This window comes from Podarcis raffonei, chromosome 17, assembly GCF_027172205.1.
Source record: "Podarcis raffonei isolate rPodRaf1 chromosome 17, rPodRaf1.pri, whole genome shotgun sequence".
NCBI classification, from domain to species: domain Eukaryota; kingdom Metazoa; phylum Chordata; class Lepidosauria; order Squamata; family Lacertidae; genus Podarcis; species Podarcis raffonei.
This window is the reverse complement of record NC_070618.1, coordinates 3,333,107-3,355,781: the sequence shown is the minus strand read 5'-3', so window position 1 is coordinate 3,355,781 and position 22,675 is coordinate 3,333,107. Positions and strand designations below refer to the sequence as shown.

General features: G+C 46.6%; 1 protein-coding gene across 2 annotated transcripts in view; it reads left to right on the top strand.

Moving 5' to 3' along the window:
• Positions 1-71: 71 nt before the first annotated feature.
• USP5 (ubiquitin specific peptidase 5) overlaps positions 72-22,675 on the top strand; it is a 29,283-nt gene continuing 6,679 nt past the window's right edge. Inside the window, exons 1-14 of one of the 2 annotated variants that reach the window (XM_053371688.1) lie at positions 72-278; positions 6,388-6,513; positions 6,695-6,761; positions 6,985-7,118; positions 7,320-7,465; positions 8,453-8,637; positions 10,744-10,838; positions 11,597-11,790; positions 13,358-13,429; positions 14,816-14,894; positions 15,628-15,753; positions 16,266-16,419; positions 18,390-18,564; positions 22,400-22,488. In XM_053371688.1, coding sequence (XP_053227663.1) covers positions 171-278; positions 6,388-6,513; positions 6,695-6,761; positions 6,985-7,118; positions 7,320-7,465; positions 8,453-8,637; positions 10,744-10,838; positions 11,597-11,790; positions 13,358-13,429; positions 14,816-14,894; positions 15,628-15,753; positions 16,266-16,419; positions 18,390-18,564; positions 22,400-22,488 — 1,750 coding nt within the window. In that variant the 5' untranslated portion in view covers positions 72-170. The remainder of the gene's footprint in view (positions 279-6,387; positions 6,514-6,694; positions 6,762-6,984; positions 7,119-7,319; positions 7,466-8,452; positions 8,638-10,743; positions 10,839-11,596; positions 11,791-13,357; positions 13,430-14,815; positions 14,895-15,627; positions 15,754-16,265; positions 16,420-18,389; positions 18,565-22,399; positions 22,489-22,675) is intronic. The other variant, XM_053371690.1, reaches the window with a different exon arrangement.

Below are 22,675 nucleotides of genomic sequence, written 5' to 3'. Positions count from 1 at the left end.
GAAGGCGCTGATAGGCGGGGGAAGGTACGTGAGGAGGACGAACCAAACAAAGCACCGCGCGTCCTAGCGTTCGTCTTCGTGCCTGTGCTCATTGGCTAGTGGAGCCTGAGGTACGTCGCTCTCTGATTGGTAGGACCTTGCTGTGGGAGGAGTCGGAAAAAGCAGCTGTCATGGCGGAGCTGAGTGAAGCGCTACTCTCTGTACTGCCATCCATCCGGGTCCCCAAGGCCGGAGACCGCGTCCATAAGGATGAGTGCGCCTTCTCCTTCGACACCCCGGTAAGCTCCCGTACGAAAGCGCCGGGCGCCGGAGGGAGCCCCCGTGGTCGCCGCAGACTCCGGCCGCCCAGGCTGTGGGAGCGGGGTGGGGGGGAGGAGGTTAGCTTAGCCGGGCGCAAGGCACCATGGGACTTGTATTTTTCCCAGGGCGTGACGTCCCTTTCGAACCTGCTGCCAGGGAGCCGAAAGAGCACTACAGGTCCCAGCAGGCACTGCGGCCCAGTCACCTTTTCCTTTTTTCAGTTGCTTGAAATACGCTCGGCTTACTGGGGATTGTAGTTCTGCGGGAGCCGCCGCCTTCCTGTTGGTTTAGGCCCGCGCCTTGCCTGCGGGCGCCCCACCCCGCCGCTTTCCCGGCCCCTTATCCCGCTGACAGGCCGCCTCAACCGTTCTGAAGAGATACAAGGCCGGGCCGCTTCGAAGCTGAGGGGGGCGCGCGGCATGCTGGGAGCTGTAGTTCTCGCGCCCGGCTGCCGGCTGTACGGCTGCGCTTCGCCGGACTACTGAAGTCTCTGGAACTATCGGGGCGGGGCATGCTGGGAAACGGAGTCCCTCTTGCCTGTGTGCTGGGCGGCGGCGACCCCCCCAGAAAACTGCAAATCCCGAAGCCCTTTGGGGCGGGGGGAAAGGGCAACGTCAGGCCTCTCAATTTCGAATCGCACGTGTGCTGCATCACTGGCTCTGCAGCCACACCTTTTACATGGGATTGATACGACGAGGTCCTGAGCCTCTGGCATCCGAGGTCTTCGTCTGTTTGTTTGCTTGCTTGCTTGTTTATTTGTTTTGTTTTTCTTTTCATAGTTTTTTTTTAAATAATTTGATTGATTTCCATTATATAACAACCACACACAACTTCTACTAAGCTGGGATGTCAGTCGGTAATAATAATAATAATAATAAAATTTTATTTATACCCCGCCCTCCCCAGCCAAGACCGGGCTCAGGGCGGCTAACAACCAATAATAAAAACAAGTTGATTAAAATACAATTTAAAAGATTAAGAGATCAGATCCCGCAGGGCCCTGGTCTCATGAGACAGAGGATTTCACCAGGTAGAGCACGAGGTTCTTAAATCTCAGGGTTGCGGGTTCGAGCCCCACCTTGGGCAAAAGATTCCCGCATCACAGGGGGCTAGACTAGAAGATGACCCTCGTGGCCCCTTCCAGCGCTATGATTCTGTTATTTTTATTTATTAAATTTGTATACCGCCTTCGTCTAAGGATCTCAGGGTGGTTCACAATCTAAAAATACAGACCAAGAACACAAAATAAATAATAAAAACAAGAACGAACCAAACCAATACCTTCCCTGTCCAAACATGTTTAAAAGGACATAAAATGTTGATCAGTCAAAGATCTGGTTGAAGAGGAACATTTTCGTCTGGTGTCTAAAGATGTATAATGAAGGCACCAGACGAACCTATGATTCTATGTAATAGCAACAATGAAGAAAATCTCTTAAGTAGTTTGTATAAAAATAACACTGCATTCAATGTAATTTCCTAAGAAATAGATATAAACTGAACACAACAGTATATCACAGCTGAGCAGTGTACAAAACAAAAATTAAGAATCATGGAAAGTGTCGGTAAACGTGTATGTTTAGTGCTCTGAGGTCATTACTGCCACCAACTCACAAATTGCCTAAAGGTGGGCGTTCCAGAGGGTGGGAACAGTTACAGAGATGGCTTTCTTTCATGTTGGCACCAACTGGCAATCTGCTGGTCATGGAACGGCCAGAAGCGTCTCCTTGAAAGATCAGCTTGGGCACATGGGCTGGCCACTGTGAGAACAGTGTGCTAGACTAGACGGGCCAGAAGAATGAGTCTCTTCTAAACAACAGGAGAGTAGCCTCCTTTTTCTTAGCTCCCCACAAACCTCTACAAGTGGGTAGGAAGGGACTGTTTGAGACACTTGACCGGGGCTGTTTGGTTGCAATAATTGGCAGCTTTGGGGACCCTGTCTGACAGGTTCTCATTTGCATTATCACATTCCAGGCCTCTCCAAACATAGATTGTTTCTACTAGCTGGGGAAATAATAACAATTTCCCAGCAACAGTGTGTTGCAGTTTGAGTCTTGTGAAAATACGACATTCCTGCGACAGAAATTCTGGGGAGACATAATGAATCCTTCACAACAAACATGATCAGAAAAAGTGCATTTGAGACTAGCTGGCAGTCACCAGGAAAGGCCCTGTGTCATCAAGAGATGGCTGTAGAGTGATTTTTGACACTGACAGGGTGATGTCTATCATTTGGCATGTTGTTCGCATTCACCAGCACAGAACTAATGCCACACGTATTGTCAAGATAGGGATAAGCATTCAGATCTCACAAAATCTGTCTCAAGCAGTTGGTTTCAAGGCCTCCTTATTTGTAATTTGGAATCTAGGTGACAGTGGTCAATACCCACATGCTATACTGTTTTAAAGCACCATGCATCTTGATGGGATTATATTAAATAAAAATCTGTATTCTTTCAGAAACAGGTGCTGTTGTCTGCTATGTTTGAGTTTAACGCTACTTTAAATCTCAATCCCAGAAAGGACTTGAATGCCATATTTCTACTGTTGCCCATTACAATCTTGCACATGGACCCAAATTTCCTGAAAATGATATGCAGCAGTACTGTCCATAGGTAGATTTGGAATCAAATATTCTATAATAAAAATACTGATCTGCTTTTAAGAATTAATGGAAACAAAATGTTCGATCTCAGAATAGGGATGCTTCACACACTTCAAACCATGTTCTACCTTGCAGGGAAGGGTTTGAGAAACAGCAGCTACCTGAGATTTATCCAGCTTTGGGTGCCTAATACAAACTGCTATTGGAGGATGTGTTCAGAAAATCTAGCGCTGTGCCTGTTACTCGGTTCACTGTTTTAACTGTCAGAATTATCCAATTAATTTAAAACCAACTTTTACAAGTTGTAAAAAATCCTGCATATACTTTCTATGCAACAGAAGTTCTTCCCCAGGTTCAGCTTCACCAATTGATTAGGATTTATTGCGATAACCGGATCAAAAGTTTTTTAATGAGGACACACCCGGTGTTCGAAATTGGCCAGGCACATTCTGCATCTGGCTTTTGACCATTTGCAGCCAAGTGAAGATGGCTGGGTGCCAGGATGGCACCTGATGTCTCCACCAGCTGGTGGTGCATGCCTGGGGATCCTTAGATCTTGCCTGTTTTCACACACTAATCCCCCAGCCTTTAGAATTCTATCAGTTATATTTTAATTTCTGTACAATCAGAATGAGTTTCTGGAACCAAAATACTTTTTCTGTGCAGCCTGAGCAGGAGCAGTCACCATTAAGAAAAAACGAGGTAGGAATAGGACTATATATGTGGACTGTCCTTGAATCAAGGGACTTTACTTCTTTAAGCTCTCAAAAGTTCTTAACCTGGCTCAAGGCTGCCATCTGAACTAGCCAGATGTTTAAATGATAATTGCATTCAGTCCATCATTTAAAAGATAAGACTTAAGCGCTGTCTTGCCCCCAAATAGCAACTGGACTTTCTGTTTTGGCGGCTGCAACCTTGGTTTAAGAATCCATTTGGCACCCAGCTTATATATCTGAATTTTTAACACTGGATACACACCCAGTCAGCGGGGATAAAAGGGGAGAGCACTGGTTGTTCACTGAGATGAATGTTGTACTGCTTCCTGGACAGTTAAAAGCAGCCTAGACCACAGAAGGGAGGGAGGCTTGCAGTCCAGTGTCTGACTAAGGAGGGTGATTCCTGGCAGCGGGTCAGATGTTTGAGGGTGGAGCACAGCTGTATAAGGAGCCAGACAGCAACTATTACTCAGCAAGCAGAAACCAGGAATATAGGAGTAGACTGGCAACTTTCTCTCCTACACAGAATGGTTGTGATAGCGCAGAGACTGCTTGGCCTGAAAGAGAGTCTGGTAAGGCTCTTCTCCAAAGATCAGCTTCATCTCTTCTCCCTTTCCTGCTGCTCTTTATCTGCCTGCCACATTCCTGGGAGCAAAGATTCCCAGGAGGCTGGTTCATCTTGAGCGAGAATCTGGCCATGCTGGGATTTTGGAATTGGAAGAAAAATGGATCGACAACCGAGCTGCCTTGAGTAGCATCCTTAACCTCTGTGCAGAACGCCGGTCCATGAAATAAATCAAAAAATTGCAAATATAACCAGGGGGAGGGGGAGGATAGAAAAATCAAAGGCTAACAATAACAACAAAAATATTCCATCATTTGTAACTTAAATGAATAGATTAATATATGCAGTTCATATATCCAAATAGGCATCTAAACAAGACAGACAATTGTAAGCCAGCCCTGAGCTTTATCGAGGTAAAGGTAAAGGTAAAGGTACCCCTGCCCGTACGGGCCAGTCTTGACAGACTCTAGGGTTGTGCGCTCATCTCACTCTAGAGGCCGGGGGCCAGCGCTGTCCGCAGACACTTCCGGGTCACGTGGCCAGCGTGAGAAAGCTGCTCCGGCGAACCGGCACCAAAGCAGCACACGGAATGCCGTTCACCTTCCCGCTATAAAGCGGTACCTATTTATCTACTTGCACTTAATTGTGCTTTCGAACTGCTAGGTGGGCAGGAGCTGGGACCGAACGACGGGAGCTCACCCCACCGCGGGGATTCAAACCGCCGACCATGCGATCGGCAAGTCCTAGGCGCTGAGGTTTTACCCACAGCGCCACCCGCGTCCCTTTATCGAGTTACACAGGGGTAAAAGGCAATGCAGAAGAACACACCAAATGACCTGTCTCTGTCTCGATCTTCAGAGTTACGCTTTACTCAAAACTTTAAGCTTTTTCCTTGGGTCTTTGATGTCTCAGGAAGTGTTTAAAAATAATAATAAATAGCAAGAATCAAATCACTGCATGAATCTGTTGCGTGCTCACACTCACATTTAGGCACTAAACCAGACCATAGCTAAGCATGAACTTACAAGTGTGTGGGTACTCACAGCCAAAGTCACAGCTGCTTTGCTTCTCCCACAGTTCTGCTGCTGCTGAGCTACCCAGAACGAAGCCATGGTTTGGCTTAGTTTTAAGTGTTAAGCTGGGCTCGTGGTTTGTCTCGCTCCACACAAATCACGAGCTGCAGCCAAGGTATGTTCTTCACTAACTGCTGGTGGTTTGTCTGAAGGATACAAACCACAAGCCCTAGTTCAAACATAACACTAAGCCAAACCGTGACTTAGCTACTGGTAATGGGTAGTTCAACAGCAGGAGGACCAGAGGCAGAACAAAAGCGGCTGCGATTTTTCCTCTGAATACATTTGTGTGTTCACATTTTGATATGATTTGTTTTATATGAATTCAACCTTAGAATACTTTGCGTGTGTGGTTCTGGTTCCTCTGTCTCCAAAACATCATTGGCTGAGTAAGCTATGGAAAATGATAACTAAAAGATAGTCCAGAGAGGAAGCAGCCTCGCACCCTGTGACAAGTGAAAATGCCTTAAACCTGGAAATCCTCCATATTAAAGACAAGGGACAAAACGTGACATAGACCTCTCATTTGAACCACTTCAGTTTGAATGGCTTGAATGATGTTCCACTTCAAATCTCCCATGCACATGTCAAGCTGGTATGTTGGCACAATGGTTTCAGTCTACCCTTCTCACTGGCACACTTAACTGTGCAGGCTTTTAATTTAAACCGGGCGGGGGGAGGACATGCAAACATTTGATTTCCCCGCTTGTAGAATCTGGTCCACTCCAGTACGGACTGTGCAGCTTGGTTTGTAGGCTGGATTTGGTTTTCAAATGCAGTTTGTAGACTGGGCTGCCTTTAGGCCCCGATTCTGAAGAGTGCAGAAAAACAACAAGACAGAATGTAGTGTTGGGTTGTAGAACTCAGCTTCCTGAAGATTGCACAGATGCGCTTGGAAGTTGTGTGGCAAAGAGCCTGGAATCTTTAAGAAATTGTTAAAAACAAGAGACTTGCAGATGGAATACATTTGGATAGCTTAGGCTGCGGGCTTTTAGCTTTTGGGGGCTTAGAATCTTTGTGATATTGTTGTTTCCAAAAAAAAAGTTGAATTACTCACGGCGCTGCAGACTCATCAACAACCCCTCAATCCCCATACTTATTGAATGTCCTCGCATTTCTATTCTACAGGAGTCTGATGGAGGCTTGTATATTTGCATGAACACATTCCTGGGCTTTGGAAAGCAATATGTGGGGAAGCATTATGAGAAAACAGGTCAGCGAGTTTATCTACATCTTAAGAAGACACGCAAGTTGGTAAGAATAGCTGGCTTTCTACCTTACGCGCTTGAACTGCTTGAGCTGAGAAAGTGGGGTTCACGTGTTTAACTTTCTGAGCAGGGGAAGAAATTCCAGGTCCCAATGGCTACTGCCTTGTGGGCTGTGGTCCAGTCTTTGGGATGACTTCCTAACTACCTCCCTCTTGATTTTGCTCCAGAAAGAAGAAGATACCAACTCCAGCTCTGGAGATCCTCCTAGGAAGAAACCAACGCGTCTAGCTATTGGTAAGCAACTATCCCTGCTCCTCTCTGGTACCCTGAGGATGAAGTCCTTGCATATATGTGGGCTACAGTTTTCCTAGTAGTAAAGACTGCAGGGAAGCTGATATTCCCCATCCCCTTTTAGATGATGTGGAGTTTGGTGTTTGGCTCAGACTTCTGCTTCCTGATCTTATCATGTTGTCTCTTGCACCTCTCATTTGCTGCTGTTATGCTTCTCTTTTGGCAGGCGTGGAAGGTGGGTTTGACATCCCGGAGGAGAAATATGAATATGATGAATATGTCAAAATAGTCATTTTACCAGAGCACTTGGATATTCCTCGAGATGGACTGGAGGGTCTGCCAGATATGGTCAAGGACAGGGTAGGCTCTCTGTTTCATCGGAATGGGGGGGGGGCAGTCCTGGATTGTTTGTTGGGGGCAGAAGAAAGGCCAAGTACTGGGGCTTGGCGGGGGGAGGGGGGAAGTATTGAGGTGCCTTGGCAGAACTCTGTCTGCAAGTGCAATGCAGGTGGGTGGGTTAGGAGACACTGGAAGGCTGACCCTCTCCTCTTGGCCGTTCAGATTTCCAGTGCAATTGAAGCGATTCTGACAGCAGACTCTGCCTCGCGGAAGCAGGAGGTGCAGGCCTGGGATGGGGAAGTTCGGCGTGTGTCAAGGCACGCCTTCTCACTGCAGCAGCTCCAGAATGCTGTGCGTATCCCTCCTTGGTGAGTTTGATTGCAAAGTCTCGGCATAATAATACAATTAAGAATATTTTTTTATTTATACCCCGCCCATCTGGCTGGGTTTCCCCAGCTACTCTGGGCGGCGCCCAACAGAATATTAAGAACACATTAAAACATCAAACATTAAAAACTTCCCTAAACAGGGTTGCCTTCAGATGTCTTCTCAAAGTCAGATAGTTGTTTATTTCCTTGACATCTGATGGGAGGGCGTTCCACAGGGCAGACACCACTACCGAGAAGTCCCTCTGCCTGGTTCCCTGTAAACTCACTTCTTCCAGTGAGGGAACCGCCAGAAGGCCCTCGGAGCTGGACCTCAGTGTCTGGGCTGAAGGATGGGGGTGGAGACGCTCCTTCAGGTATACTGGGCCGAGGCCATTTAGGGCTTTAAAGGTCAGCACCAACACTTTGAATTGTGCTTGGAAATGTACTGAGAGCCAATATAGGTCTTTCAGGACCGGTGTTATTTGGTATCGGTGGCCGCTCCTTGTTGCCAGTCCAGGTGCCGCATTCTGGATTAATTGTAGTTTCCGGGTCACCTTCAAAGGTAGCCCCACGTAGAGCGCCTTGCAGTAGTCCAAGTGGGAGATAACTAGAGCCTGCACCACTCTGGCAAGACAGTCTGCGGGCAGGTAGGGTCTCAGCCGGCATACGAGGTGGAGCTTGGTAGACAGCTCCCCTGGACACAGAATTGACCTGCGCCTCCATGGACAGCTGTGAGTCCAAAATGACTCCATCCCTCTGCTGAGTCCCGTAGCAGGAGGAAGGGACTCCTTTGACGCTTGCCAAGTCTTCCCGCCTGCTCTCACCTGAGGATGCAAGCTCGCAAGTTCTCCAGGAAGGAGACAGGCTTGCGTGTGTGCCTATGCCCGGGCTTGCTTGTACATGGCTGCCTGCCTGCCTGTTCCTGGTGGGCTGAAAGTCGCAGTGGCTGAGAGAAGTCACTTATCCCCCACCTGTTTCCATTGCCAGTGGCTGGAAGTGCAGCAAGTGCGACATGCGCGAGAACCTGTGGCTCAACATGACCGATGGCTCCATCTTGTGTGGACGACGCTACTTTGACGGCAGCGGGGGCAACAACCACGCAGTGGAACATTACCGGGAAACGGGCTACCCGTTGGCCGTGAAGCTGGGAACAATCACTCCTGATGGAGCTGGTGAGCGAAGCGTCTAGCTGAGGCTGCAGCCAAGTCTCTGTCCTGACAATGTGGGAATGTTAAGGATAGTAGGAAAGGATGTATTGAATGAGTATTATCCCTCCCTCCCTCACGCTAGTGAAGTGATGTAGCAGAGCAAATTCCCCTCAATATAGCTGGAAGCTAGGTTGCAGATTCGTTTGAATCTCTTAGTTAAGATTGTTTCCTGGTGTCCCATTTGACAATAATAAGAATAAGAATAATAAATTTTATTTGTACACCACCCTCCCCGGCCGGAGTCAGACCCAGAGCGGCTAACATCATATAAATAATACAATATGCATAAAAACATAAGACACAAAAGTCTTTCTGAGTAAAGTAACAAAAAGGTTACTCACATTTCAGTTCACGATTTGGTCCCTGAAAGGCAGGCTTTACTTAGTATTTACACAAACAGACAGTGAGTTCATCTCATATGGAGACTGAACTCATGTGCTGCTGGCTGAGAGCCAGCAGACAGCAAAATTACATTAATAGAACAAAATGGCGGCAGGAGAACAGCATGGCAGCAAAAGAACAGTAAGTAAGAGAGCAAGCGAAGCAAGACAACAGACTGAGAAAATGGCTGCATGATGGCTCTTTTATGGAGTCAGCCACGCCCATCTCCCAGGTCACATGCAGGGGGAAGATGCTCCAGTCCAGCGGAACAGGAAGTTACAGGAATGTTGCATTTGACTGTACCAATGGATTACATCCTGCAGACAAGACAGGTGCTAGAATAGTTTTTGGAGTCTGTGGCCACAGACAGATTCTCTTGTTTGTGCTCTTGCTATGAAGCAGTTACAGTCATAGGGGTCTGCAAGAAGCCTTTGCTGCCTGGGCCCAAGGACAGTTTGGGTCGGAGCTGACTCCTCTTTTCCCCACCAACTTGAAGTGAGCACGGCTATTGCACATGCCAACATTCTTCCACGATTGGGAGGCCTGCTAGGGCAGTTGGTTTGCTACATATCCTAGAAGCCTGCCTTGCTCCACCAGGAATGACCACATGTTCTTGGGGCAGGGGAGTCAGAAATGAGTTTTGCTACACGCCCTTGCATGCAAACAGGCTCTGGCAGACTGAGCAGATGAGACTAATAGTCGGTCCAGTGGTCAAGAAGGCGGTTTCTGCACCTGCTGTAGAGGGAAGTGAAGGGCAGATGGGGCTCATCAACCTAGGAAGGTAGCCCCTCTAGAAGAAGGAAAACTCTGATCCTAAACCTCCACTGCCTTGCAGGATCTCTGCTGTTATTGAGCATAATGAGAGACATATATTTCTGCACATCTGGAAGGCCTGTCTCTTTGCCCACATTTTGTAGGAAGGAAAGGTTTTGGACATGCAGTCATACCTTCGTTGCCGAGCGGAATCTGTTCCGGAAGTCCATTCGACTTCCGAAAACGTTCAACAACCAAGGCGCAGCTTCCGATTGGCTGCAGCAGCTTCCTGCACTCAGTTGGAAGCCACGTTGGACGTTCGGCTTCCAAAAAATGTTCACAAACCACAGCACTCACTTCCAGGTTGATGGCGTTTGGGAACCAAAACGGATGAGTACCAAGGCATTCAACAAGCAAGGTACAACTGTACCTTGGTTTTGCAAGGCCTTCAAGAGCCAGATCAGCATACTTAAACAACTGAGTGTGTCCCATCAGCTGCCAGTTGGCAGACCTTCTCGACCATGAGCTGGAAGCATATTTTGACATGCAACCCATCCCTTCCATAAGCAGCTTGAGTAATTATGGGCCAATAGTATTGTACACTAATCCTGCAAAATAGGCGTATAAAAGATTTAATGTTGAAATTTTAAGTAGCATTTTTTGCATGCAGCTTTCAAAAACGACACCCCCGCCCTGCCTTACTCAAAGTGCAGTCAAAGATAGTTCATCTTCTCTCCTGTATTTTTAAAAAATGATAGGACTGCTGGGGACCAGATAGAATTTATCTTGCTGGCTCAAGCAGCATTCAGCCTGCTGGGCTGCCCCAGGTGGTCATCCCTCCTCATGAGGATTTCTGTAGGTGGAACAGCACCAAGGTGCACTGGGTAAAAAGCTGTTGGTTTCCACCTCCCCTCCCAATGTTTCCTTTCTCCTTAGATGTCTATTCATACGATGAAGACGACATGGTTTTGGACCCCAACCTGGCAGAGCACCTGGCTCATTTTGGGATTGACATGCTCAAAATGCAGAAGGTGAGAAGGGGCGATGGGAGTGTTGCTTCCTGCCCTGAGATTTTCATGGCCACTAGGGCTTGAGATTTTCACATGTGACACTAGGATGGGATATGGATTTGCCATTGGAGTAGCTCAAAAGCTTTCGGACAAATTGGGATCAAGAGAGAGAGAGACTGCCTGTTGTTGTCGTTTAGTCGTCTCTGACTCTTCGTGACCCCCTGGACCAGAGCACGCCAGGCACTCCTGTCTTCCACTGCCTCCCGCAGCTTGGTCAAACTCATATTCGTAGCTTCGAGAACACTGTCCCACCATCTTGTCCTCTGTCCTCCCCTTCTCCTTGTGCCCTCCATCTTTCCCAACATCGGGGTCTTTTCCAGGGAGTCTTCTCTTCTCATGAGGTGGCCAAAGTATTGGAGCCTCAGCTTCACAATCTGTCCTTCCAGTGAGCACTCAGGGCTGACTTCCTTAAGAATGGAGAGGTTTGATCTTCTTGCAGTCCGTGGGACTCTCAAGAGTCTCCTCCAGCACCATAATTGCCTGTTACCAACTCCTAATGCCAGACTGTGGCCAGAATAATTCTTCTGTCTTTGATTCAATGTTTTAGCAAGATAAATTCCAAGTAGCCCAGATGGAGAGTGGGGAGAGGGCTCTTGAGTTCTTTGTAAGCTTTCTCACATGCCGCCTTTGTTGTGACTTACTCCATTAATTTTCCTTGGATCAGCAACTCTTGGGGGAGGGGCATTTTCTGAGCATTTTCTGTGGTTCTTTCTTCCCAGACTGACAAGACGATGACAGAGCTAGAGATTGACATGAACCAGCGGATTGGTGAGTGGGAGCTGATCCAAGAGTCCGGGGTTCAGCTCAAGCCACTCTATGGCCCTGGCTACACAGGCATCCGTAACCTGGGGAACAGCTGCTATCTCAACTCAGTAGTGCAGGTGTTGTTCAGCATACCAGATTTCCAGCGGAAGTAAGTGACCTGGAGGAGGCCTCCATTGTGCCTGTAGCTGCAGCAAATTGTATTGAATCACTTCTGAGAGTGCAAACAGATATCGCCTGTAATATAGCAATCTTAACACCTTCAGAGGGACGCGGGTGGCGCTGTGGGTAAAAGCCTCAGCGCCTAGGGCTTGCCGATCGAAAGGTCGGCAGTTCGAATCCCCGCAGCGGGGTGCGCTCCCGTTGCTCGGTCCCAGCGCCTGCCAACCTAGCAGTTCGAAAGCACTCCCGGGTGCAAGTAGATAAATAGGTAAACGGCGTTTCCGTGTGCGGCTCTGGCTCGCCAGAGCAGCGATGTCACGCTGGCCACGTGACCCGGAAGTGTCTCCGGACAGCGCTGGCCCCCGGCCTCTTGAGTGAGATGGGCGCACAACCCTAGAGTCGGACACGACTGGCCCGTACGGGCAGGGGTACCTTTACCTTTAACACCTTCAGAGATGAGAGCATAGCGTAGTATGGTGTCATTTTAGAGGGTGAAACATAATTTTTGCAAGTTTCTTCAGCTGAAGGGTCTCAAAAATATGTTTTTGGGCGTGAGGAATTCAAATCTATTATTTTTGTGATTAGACAACATTTAGCTTGGTATGTCTGCGTTTGATGAAGAGGCACAAATGGCTTTTTGAAAAACAAAGAAATTTTATTTTGCCTTCTGAAAATGTCAGGCAATACTAAATAATAATAAGAGGAAGCAACAATATGAAGCAATAATAAGCAATAAAAATAATACTAATGTATCTAACTGCAGATATTTGGTAATCATTTTTAATGATTTCTTTGAAATTTTACACACATTTTACTTACCAAGCAAAACTAAATTATATCGATTTAACCAAAATATCTTTTGAATTCACAAGGTATGTTACAGCATTTTAGCTCTCTTCATTTTTGGAATTTGAAAGTTGGAAAAAAAAAATCAACGTGTCCTGATAGCGTAGCCCAAGTTCATTCTCTCTGCTTCTAATTAAGTTAAAATAAACCATTTGTGGGCCTTGTCTAAAGCTTTGCACATCTAGCAGACCTACAAAATTCGGATAATGATTTTCAGTGAGTTTTGTTGCTGTTGTTCAGTGTGTACCCTGCCACACCTCAGGCACTGGGAATGAGCGAGAGTTCATCAGTCACAAAACCGCTTGCCGCAGTTCTTTAATTAAAGCCCACCCTCCTTGCTTCTGGCTATCAGAAGCCAACTTGAATGAAAACACACTGCTTCCGGAAGCCATGCCAAACAGGAGTCTCCAGAGGAAGGAGATTTCAGACCTGAGGGGCAGCTATCTCTCTCAGCATCACTCAAGTTGGTACCTAAGCAAAGTCATATTAAGGGGACATTCCAACTCCAAACATGCAAGAGAGACGCAAAAGCAAGAGATGTTTCTCTACCGCTCCAAGGCCAAGACATGTGCATTATTATTATTTTCACAAAACGAGGTTGAGATTATTTGGGCCCCCAGACCCCTGAATCTTGCCAGCTCTGCTGTTCTGAATTATGCAACCGTGGGTTCACTGAACTGTTCTTTTTCGTTTGCTTGCTTGCATTCTAGGTATGTAGACAAGCTAGAGAAAATATTCCAAAATGCTCCTGCTGATCCGACACAGGACTTCAACACCCAAGTGTATGTAGTGCTCTAAAGGGCTCTTTCTGTTATGGGCTGCATTCCCTCGGGGGTTGTCTGTGTTAGCGGCTGCTGCGCTGCTAGTGGGGTACAGCCACCCCTTCTCTCTCTTTCTGCCACATGCCACACCCCTTTCTTCCTCCCTCTCCCCAGCCAATGGACTGCCAGAGGAGAGTCAGACAGATCTCTCTTGCCAGAGGTCTGATCTGATGGATGGCAGAAGGCCTTCTGCCTCCTGACCCACATCCATTTCAGCTCCCCCCCATCACCTGTGAAACTAGGCTGCTAGACCCCTGGGTGCCAGTCTCTGCCCCAAAGGGACAGGGTTGGGGACTAAAGTGAGTGGTTTCTTCCCTCTCTTGCTACTGCCCCTCATGTTTGTCACAGTTCGGCATTGAACAGAGTGTGCTCACTAAGCAAAAGCAGCCACAATTTGAGAAACATTCTGTGCTGATTGGGGTGCTGCCACATTTTGTAGAATTGTGAGGGTTTAGAAATCGAAGGACACAACTATTGGTAAAGAAAATGTGTTTTATGTGTGTAGTATATGCATTATAACACTGTGGCACCAGACTTGGGAGTTCCATTTTTGCCAACCCGATTTCTCATACAAAGTTTAAAGCGTGTTTGCCTGAAACAGTTCTTTGATGTGTCTAGATCAGGCATAGGCAAATGCGGCCCTCCAGGTGTTTTGGTACTACAACTCCCATCATCCCTAGCTAACAGGACCAGTCGTCAGAGATGATGGGAATTGTAGTCTCAAAACATCTGGAGGGCCGAGGTTGAGGAAGCCTGGTCTAGATGCAGCCTGTTAAAATGAAATCCAAGATTTTGGGATTATTATTTTTAAAAAAAAAAAAAACCTGAATTGTGTGAATTAGTTTTTGTTTCAGATGTGGGGAATCTTTGGCCCACCAGGTGCTGCTGAGCTATGAATTACATCCGCCCTGCAAACATGGCTAATAGCCAGGGATGATGGGAGTTGTAGTTCAGCAACACCCGGTGGGCCAAAGGTACATCACACCTGTTCTTGAAAAGAAAAAGCTTTTAAGCAAAGCTTGGGTGGCTATCTGTCCGGATGCTTTAGCAGAGATTCCTGCACCTTAGAGTCCCTTCCAGCTCTATAGCTCAAGGAAAAGCTGGATGCCACCAATCCTGAGATCCGTATACCTTGGAAAAGACATATTGTACTGTTTACAGAATTCCTTGGACACGGTTGACATTGAGAGGCTCCTAAATCACTCCAGGTATTAGAGCCCAAACACTGATCTTTTGTGTGAAGCTGGAGGTGCCCATCAAGATTTCGGCAGGCTACAAGGTTAAAACTCGCAAGGTCATACCTTTATTATCCGTGCCAGGGCTGATTACATTTATCTGCTTTTCCAGGGCCAAGCTGGGCCATGGGCTACTCTCTGGGGAATATTCAAAGCCAGCTGCTTCAGATGGAGAGCAGCAGCTGGACAAGGTAGGATTATGAAGCCCATTTGTCCCTGAGCTTGGAAGGAGGCTTCCTAAATCAGTTACAGGCAGGGTGGATAAAAATAAATTATTTTTTAAAAAAGTAAAAAATCAGATTTTTAAAATTTAAATCAGATTTTTAAAATAAACTGATTTTGGAGAAAAATTACTTCTAAATATAGTTTTCAATTTAAGTTACATTATAGTCCAAAGGCTATTCATCAGGAAATAAGGATTTGTTTTAAGTTTTTCATGTGTGCTAAAACTCAGTCTGTTTGTTTTTTAAATTGTTTAACCACATCAGTTAACAAACATGGATACAAATGCTATGATGTTATTGTTTTAGTTAAATAAATTGTTTCACTTGTTATTAAGGAAATGATTACTTTTCTCCTTCCAATAAAGTACAGCAGAAAAGTTGTCCAAATATGAACAGTTTACGTAGTAAACCTCACAATAATTTCATAATTATCTGTCTTAATGTATTTCTAATAGTAGAACCAAATCAGTAATTTTTGATATAGCTGTAAAAACTATTCTGAGAATTTACTATTCCAAAAATGGAACATTCATCTGGTTGTAAAGATTAAGATTATACCAGCAAAAATGAGTCTTTCTGTAAAAAAAAAAGATTTAAATCAAGTCTTACTGACTTGTCATTTAAATTGATTTGATTTAAATCAAATCCACCCTGGTTACGGATCTCTCCTAGTTGAAGCAAATGTCTCTTCTCCTTGCAGGGCATTCAAGATGGCATCGCACCTCGAATGTTTAAATCACTTGTTGGCAAAGGTCATCCAGAATTCTCTACTAATCGGCAACAAGACGCTCAGGAGTTCTTCCTGCACTTCATTAACATGGTGGAGGTAACAATTCCCGGGCTTTAGGAAATGGATTTCTACTTCTACTGGATAGAAATGGTAGGAAGGGTACTTGGGCCGTTGACTAGGAGTTGTTCGGCAGGCCAGAGTTGTTTGGCAGGCCAGCACTGAATGCTGCCGCCAGAGGGAAAAGGCTGCTGGCAGTATTGTCATTGGAAGAGAGGAAATACCGTATATACTCGAGTATAAGCTGACTTTTTCAGCACACTTTTTATGCTGAAAAAACCCCCCTCGGCTTATACTCGAGTATAAGGAATGTTGGGTGTGCCATTGGCTTAGGCAGGGTGCTGTCTAGGCCCAAAAGAGTGTTTCCTCAACAGCCAAAGCAAGTGCTTCCCTGAGAGTCCAGAAGCCTGGAAGCTTTGGCTTTTAAAGGAGAGGCGGACAGAGTAGCTTTTGCTTGTTTGGATCCTTGCTCCTGGATCCTCTCCTCCAGTATGTATGCTGTCGCTGGCCCTAACGCCTCTCTTTCCTCTTCCCATATTTTCCTTCCTCAGAGGAACTGCCGTAGCTCCGAGAACCCCAACGAGGTCTTCCGCTTCTTGGTGGAGGAGAAGCTCAAGTGTTTGGCCACGGAGAAAGTGAAATACACCCAGCGCGTTGATTACATCATGCAGCTGCCGGTGCCCATGGAGGCAGCGCTGAACAAAGGTGAGGAGCTGTGATGTCACCGGTGTCTCCCCACCCCTCCGTCCTTTGCAGACCTTTATTTCTGTGCTCAAAGTGGTATGTGCAAGAGCATTGGTCTCCTTTCCACCCCAAGCAAAGCTTACTCTACCGCAACGTTTCCCGGACATGGGTCTCGGATTGCTGGACAACAGCTCCCATCATCCCTAGCTACCAGGACCAATGGTTAGGGATGATGGGAACTGTAGTCCAAAAACAGCTGGAGACCCAAGTTTGAGAAACCCTGCTGTATCATTTCCCTGTGATTTTCATGAGGATAACAGCCAGCCAATTCCCTTTTCCTTGCTCCACTCTGAAACTGGCCAGGCCTTGCTATGAGGTTCTAGTAACACTAAAACCCTGTTCTCCACCTCTGCCCTATCTGTCATCTAGGGTGCATGCACATCATGCACTAAGCATGGATTTAAGGGAGAGGATACTGCAGAGCTTTTCCTGTGGTTTTTGTTATTATTATTATTATTATTAAAAAAATTATACCACCCTTCACCCCAATATCACAGGGCAGTTCGCAGCACAAAAACACAAAATAAGAACACAAAATACTTAATAAAAGCAAAAACAAACCAAGAACTCCCCCGTTACCTTGCCCAGCCAAACAGATGTTGGTTGGGCAATAGAATTAAATACCACCAAGAAATCCAATAAAATCAGCTCAGCTGCATTCACCCAACTTTTCTGGGTAGAGGTCATCTATGATCATTTATTATTATTTATTGAATACCACCCTATATCCAGAGGTCTCAGGGTGGTTCACAGAATAAAATCAAAATATAAAACCACAAAATACAAAATACAAAATAAAAACAACAACACAATAACCCCCCCAAACAAAACACATTTTAAAAGGGCATAGGATCCTTACAACATTTAAAGTAAGTATTAGGGCAACCAAGGGAGATTTAGTTCCCAATATGAACCAGGATTCAAACTGCAACAAATAATAGATTATGAGTTTCGTCTGGAGTTCGCCAGCAACAGCACAATTTAACACCCTGCACAAGGATTTGTGTCTGGTTGGTAGCTGTTCTAATCCTAATTAAGCCATCAATGGCATTTTAAACTGTTTGTGGGAGGGGGTACTGTTTTCGTTTGTCACGATGGTATGTATTTTTGGAACATACCAGCAAGAATTTTAAGAAAGAAGAAAGGTGAACGATGTTGCCACTGGCATGGCAGCGGACACAGGGAATTATGTAATGGAAATTGCAGCTGGCCAGTCCATTTTCCATGACCTATAGCCAAACCTAATGCAGAATGCTGCAGCGAGACTCCTTACGAGGTCTTCGCTGCGAGATCACATTCACCCGGTGCTATACCAGCTGCACTGGCTCCCGGTGGAGTACAGGATCAGGTTTAAGGTGCTGGTTTTAACCTTTAAAGCCCTATACGGCCTAGGACCCTTGTACCTACGGGACCGCCTCTCCTGGTATGCCCCACAGAGAAATTTACGGTCTTCAAATAAAAACATCTTGAAGGTCCCAGGCCACAGAGAGGTTAGGCTGGCCTCAACTAGAGCCAGGGCTTTTTCGGCTGTGGCTCCGATCTGGTGGAACACTCTGTCACAAGAGACCAGGGCCCTGCGGGACTTGACATCTTTCCGCAGGGCCTGCAAGACAGAGCTGTTCCACCAGGCCTTTGGCCAGGGCACAGCCTGACTCCCTCCCTCGGCAATCTTCGCGGAGCTCTGGCCCAATAGTTGCCAGTGGCTTGAATTAATTAATTTTATAATGAATGATTTTAGAGTGTTGTTTATGCTGTACTTTTGTACTGTTTTATTGTTGTTAGCCGCCCTGAGCCCAGCTTCGGCTGGGGAGGGCGGGATATAAATAAAATTTATTATTATTATTATTATTATTATTATTATTATTATTATTATTTTATTTTATAATATCCCTTGTGTGCTAGAGCGTGCTTCTTTTTGCTTTTTCCTGCAGATGAGTTGCTAGAATATGAAGAAAGAAAGCGGCAGGCAGAGGAGGAGAAGCAGCCGCTGCCCGAACTGGTCCGTGCCAAGGTGCCTTTCAGCTCCTGCCTAGAGGCCTATGGGGCCCCAGAGCAAGTAGATGACTTCTGGAGCACAGCCTTGCAGGCCAAGTCTGTGGCACTCAAGTGAGTTGGGGGAGCAGGGAGGCAGTGCTAGCAACTTTGAAATTCGGGGCATGCAAGGAAATAAACCTTGCTGAGGATTGTATTTGTGTCATCTTAGTACAGTCGTACCTTGGAAGTCGAATGGAATCCGTTCCGGAAGTCTGTTTGACTTCCCAAACATTTGGAAACCAAACCGCGGCTTCCAATTGGAAGCCGCGTCGGACGTTCGACTTCCAAAAATAGTTCGCAAACTGGAACACTCACTTCTGGGTTTGCTGCGTTCGGTATGCAAGACGTTTGAGAACTAAGCTGTTTGAAAACCAAGGTGCGACTGTATTAGTGCCATTGTGGAGTTGTTTCCTGTTGCTGTGAAGCTTTTGTGTCGTTCCAATGATCTTCCCAAGGAACTGGACCCTACCAAATTTCAGACAGGCTCCCTAAAACAGGACCCCTTTTCCCCATGTAGGAAAACGCTAAGTGTGGCAGAGCAGCACCAGCTGGGCAGACACCAGGCTCTTGCACAGACAGGCCTGGTTGGCAGACATTGGGCACAGTTTGAAGGCTGGAGGCATTAGTGGCTTTGACAAACAATGCATATTATAAGATTTGAGAAACAAAGCTGCACCACTGAACCAGAGCTGATGGGGCCCAGAGAGTGGGAACTTGAGCTGAACGGGGAGACCTAGGAGCTAGAAACCTGCATGACACAATTTCCAGTCTTGTTTCTCATCATCGCAAACAAAAGGCATGAGCCCGTTTGCCTCCCCTTGCAGCACCAGTGACCGAGGGATGATGTACCGTGGGTGCGTAACATTCCCCTTCACCGTATACAGCTTACCTGCATGGGTAGGCAAACTAAGGCCCGGGGGCCGGATCCGGCCCAATCGCCTTCTAAATCCAGCCTGTGGACGGTCCGGGAATCAGCATGATTTTACATGAGTAGAATAAGTGCTTTTATTTAAAATGCATCTCTGGGTTATTTGTGGGGCATAGGAATTCGTTCATTATTTCCCCCCCAAAAAATATGGTCCAGCCCCCCCACAAGGTCTGAGGGACAGTGGTGAAAATGTTGAAAGTGGCTGAAAATGTTTGCTGACCCCTGGCTAGATCTTAAAGGTAAAGGGTAAAGGGACCCCTGAACATTAGGTCCAGTCGTGACCAACTCTGGGATTGCGGCGCTCATCTCGCTTTATTGGCCGAGGGAGCCGGCGTACAGCTTCCGGGTCATGTGGCCAGCATGACTAAGCTGCTTCTGGCGAACCAGAGCAGCACACAGAAACGCCGTTTACCTTCCTGCCGGAGCGGTACCTATTTATCTACTTGCACTTTGACATGCTTTGGAACTGCTAGGTTGGCAGGAGCAGGGACCGAGCAATGGGAGCTCACCCCGTCGTGGGGATTCGAACCGCCGACTTTTGATCAGCAAGTCCTAGGCTCTGTGGTTTAACCCACAGCGCCACCCGCATCCCGGCTAGATCTTACATAGGAGATATTCCCCTCACCTGCAGATCTTCCATGAGTTGGGTCTGCTGTTCTCCCACTGCCCACAGGATTTGTGGAGAAAACAAAAACCTGGGCTGTTGCTCCCTCTCAGTTTGTGCAGATTGTGGCTGATGCTATGGCAGCTGGGAAAGTGAGAGGGGCTCTTTATTGCCTTGCCTTAGTCAAGTACCGTATTTTTCGCTCTATAACACGCACCTGACCATAAAACGCGCATGGTTTTTAGAGGAGGAAAACAAGAAAAAAAACATTCTAAACAAAACAGTGGATGTATGTTTTTTGTGGTTCATGCAGGGATGCTGCTAATAATGCAGGAGAGGGGTTTAAGGGGAGAAGGAACACGCGTGGGGTGTGTGGAGAAGGATGCTGCTAATAATGCAGAAGAGGGGTATAAGGGAAAAAGGCTCCTCTCCTCTCCCGCTTTGCTCCTTTAAAACAAGCAGGCTCTGCTTCTCTCCCTCCTCCCTGGCTCAGCTCACTGAAAAGCTTTGCTGCTATTTAGCGAGCTGAGTGGTGAGGAGAGAGGGACAGAGAGCACGGTTGATTTAAAGGAGCCAACCAGACAGGAGCCGCTTACACCTGCGTAAGCGGCTCCTCTCCCGCTTTGCTGTTTCAAAGCGAGCCATGGAGGAGGGAAGGAAGGGGAACCATGGATCCTCTGCTCACGACTGCAGCAGATCCCCCCGCCATCTGTAGGCATTCGTTCCATAACACGCACAGACATTTCCCCTTACTTTCTAGGAGAAAAAAAGTGAGTGTTATGGAGCAAAAAATACGGTAATTACCCAGAACGGCGCGCCCTGCACAGCTTCTTGACTTGGGAGGGAATAGCTCAAATCATATTTGGATATCCCTCGTATCCAAAGTTAACTCCAGCCCCTTGGCAAATTCCCTACCTGGGAATAATTTGGGGAGGAGGGGAAGACTGAGCAACAACAGTCTCCTTAGCCAGAGAAGTGGCTGCAATCACACAGGTGCAGCTGCCTGCGAAGGATACCTGCTTCATCCTGTTTCCCCTCAGTCCATTTCCTCCTCATTTTGCTGGCTAGTGGATGGGAAAAACTACTGGGTTCTTCCATTTGGGAGGCTGCCAAGTGCCATGGCCTGATGTTCTGCCAGCATGTCTCCCTTGTCTACAACCAGAAACTGCCCATCTGCTATTCATTGTGATTTGTGACAAATGAATGGACTGATTCAGTCAGTATACGAGAGAGAGAGAGAGAACATCCTTCTCTCTCTCTCTCTCTCTCTCTCTCTCTCTCACACACACACACACACACACACACACACACACTGTGCATAATTGCTCACTCACTAAAACACACTTGGATTCTGAGCAAGCTTTGAATGAATAAAGGTAAAAGAAACACATGCCAGGTACAGGGAGGAGACTGATTAGCTACAATCTGCAAATCCATATCACAGAGGAACGGGATCTGGGTGGGACAACTTCTTCTTTGGTGATCACTCGTAGCCGAGTAAGATTGTCTTCCATAAACACGGTTTTAACAATGAGTCCGTAAGTGACTGTGGAGGCCAATTCTGGACATCCTTCCAGAGTGGGGACATTGGTTTCCGGGCGGGAGTTGATCATGGTGTGGATTTGCCAAGCGCGTCTTCCTCTTAGCACGTTTCTCCCTTGCATCCTGAGTTTGAGTGTCTTCAAAGCCCATGACACCTTTGATAAAGGCTGTTCTCCAACTGGAGCACTCACAGGCCAGTGTTTCCCAGTTGTCAGTGTTTATAATACATTTTTTTAGATTTGCCTTGAGAGATTCTTTAAACCTCTTTTGTTGACCACCGGCATTACACTTTCCATTTTTAAGTTCAGAATAGAGTAGCTGCTTTGGAAGATGATAGTCAGGCATCCGCACAACATGATCAGTCCAGCAAAGTGTATGGAATAGGACTGAAAGTTTTAAAGGAACTGATAAGCTACAGCTATATTTTGCACAGAAACCTACAAACCTTTCTCCAATTCAGAAAGTACCAGCACAGGCAAAGGGTAAACCTCTGTCTTTTTTTGTCCTTCCACCTGTGGAAGGAAGACCTTTCACATTGTTGCACATCTTCAGCTCTAAGGTGTACAGTTGCCCCTTCAAAACTCATTTGCTTGTTCTGTTAGCCTCGTGACACTGATGGCTTCCATTTTTCGGTTTTGTTTGGTATGAAACAACGTGCTTCCTTAGTAGAAGCAAGTTAAGCAATTGTGTGCACGGTCCCTGCAGAAAGTGGGAAGCTTGCAACTTCTGCTCCATGTAAGAGTCTATATTGAGGAGTCTCCCTTCTCTGTTGGCTGGGTGTTGCTTAACTTTTGAAATGGGATGCTTCACTAGCTCTTCCTCTCATTTTTTAGGACAACCCGGTTTGCATCTTTCCCAGATTATCTCGTGATCCAGATCAAGAAGTTCACTTTTGGCCTAGACTGGGTGCCCAAAAAACTTGGTAAGAGGGCTATTCTTGGAGGTTTTTTGTACATTTTGTGTTTTCGTCTTGTATTTTTATGCTGTGAACCGCCCTGAGATCTACGGATGAAAGGTGGTGTTAAAATGTAATAAATAAATAAATAAAATGTTGAGAAATCACGGGTTGTCCAGGGTTGGGAGTGAGGCCTCATAATTCCAGCATGGCA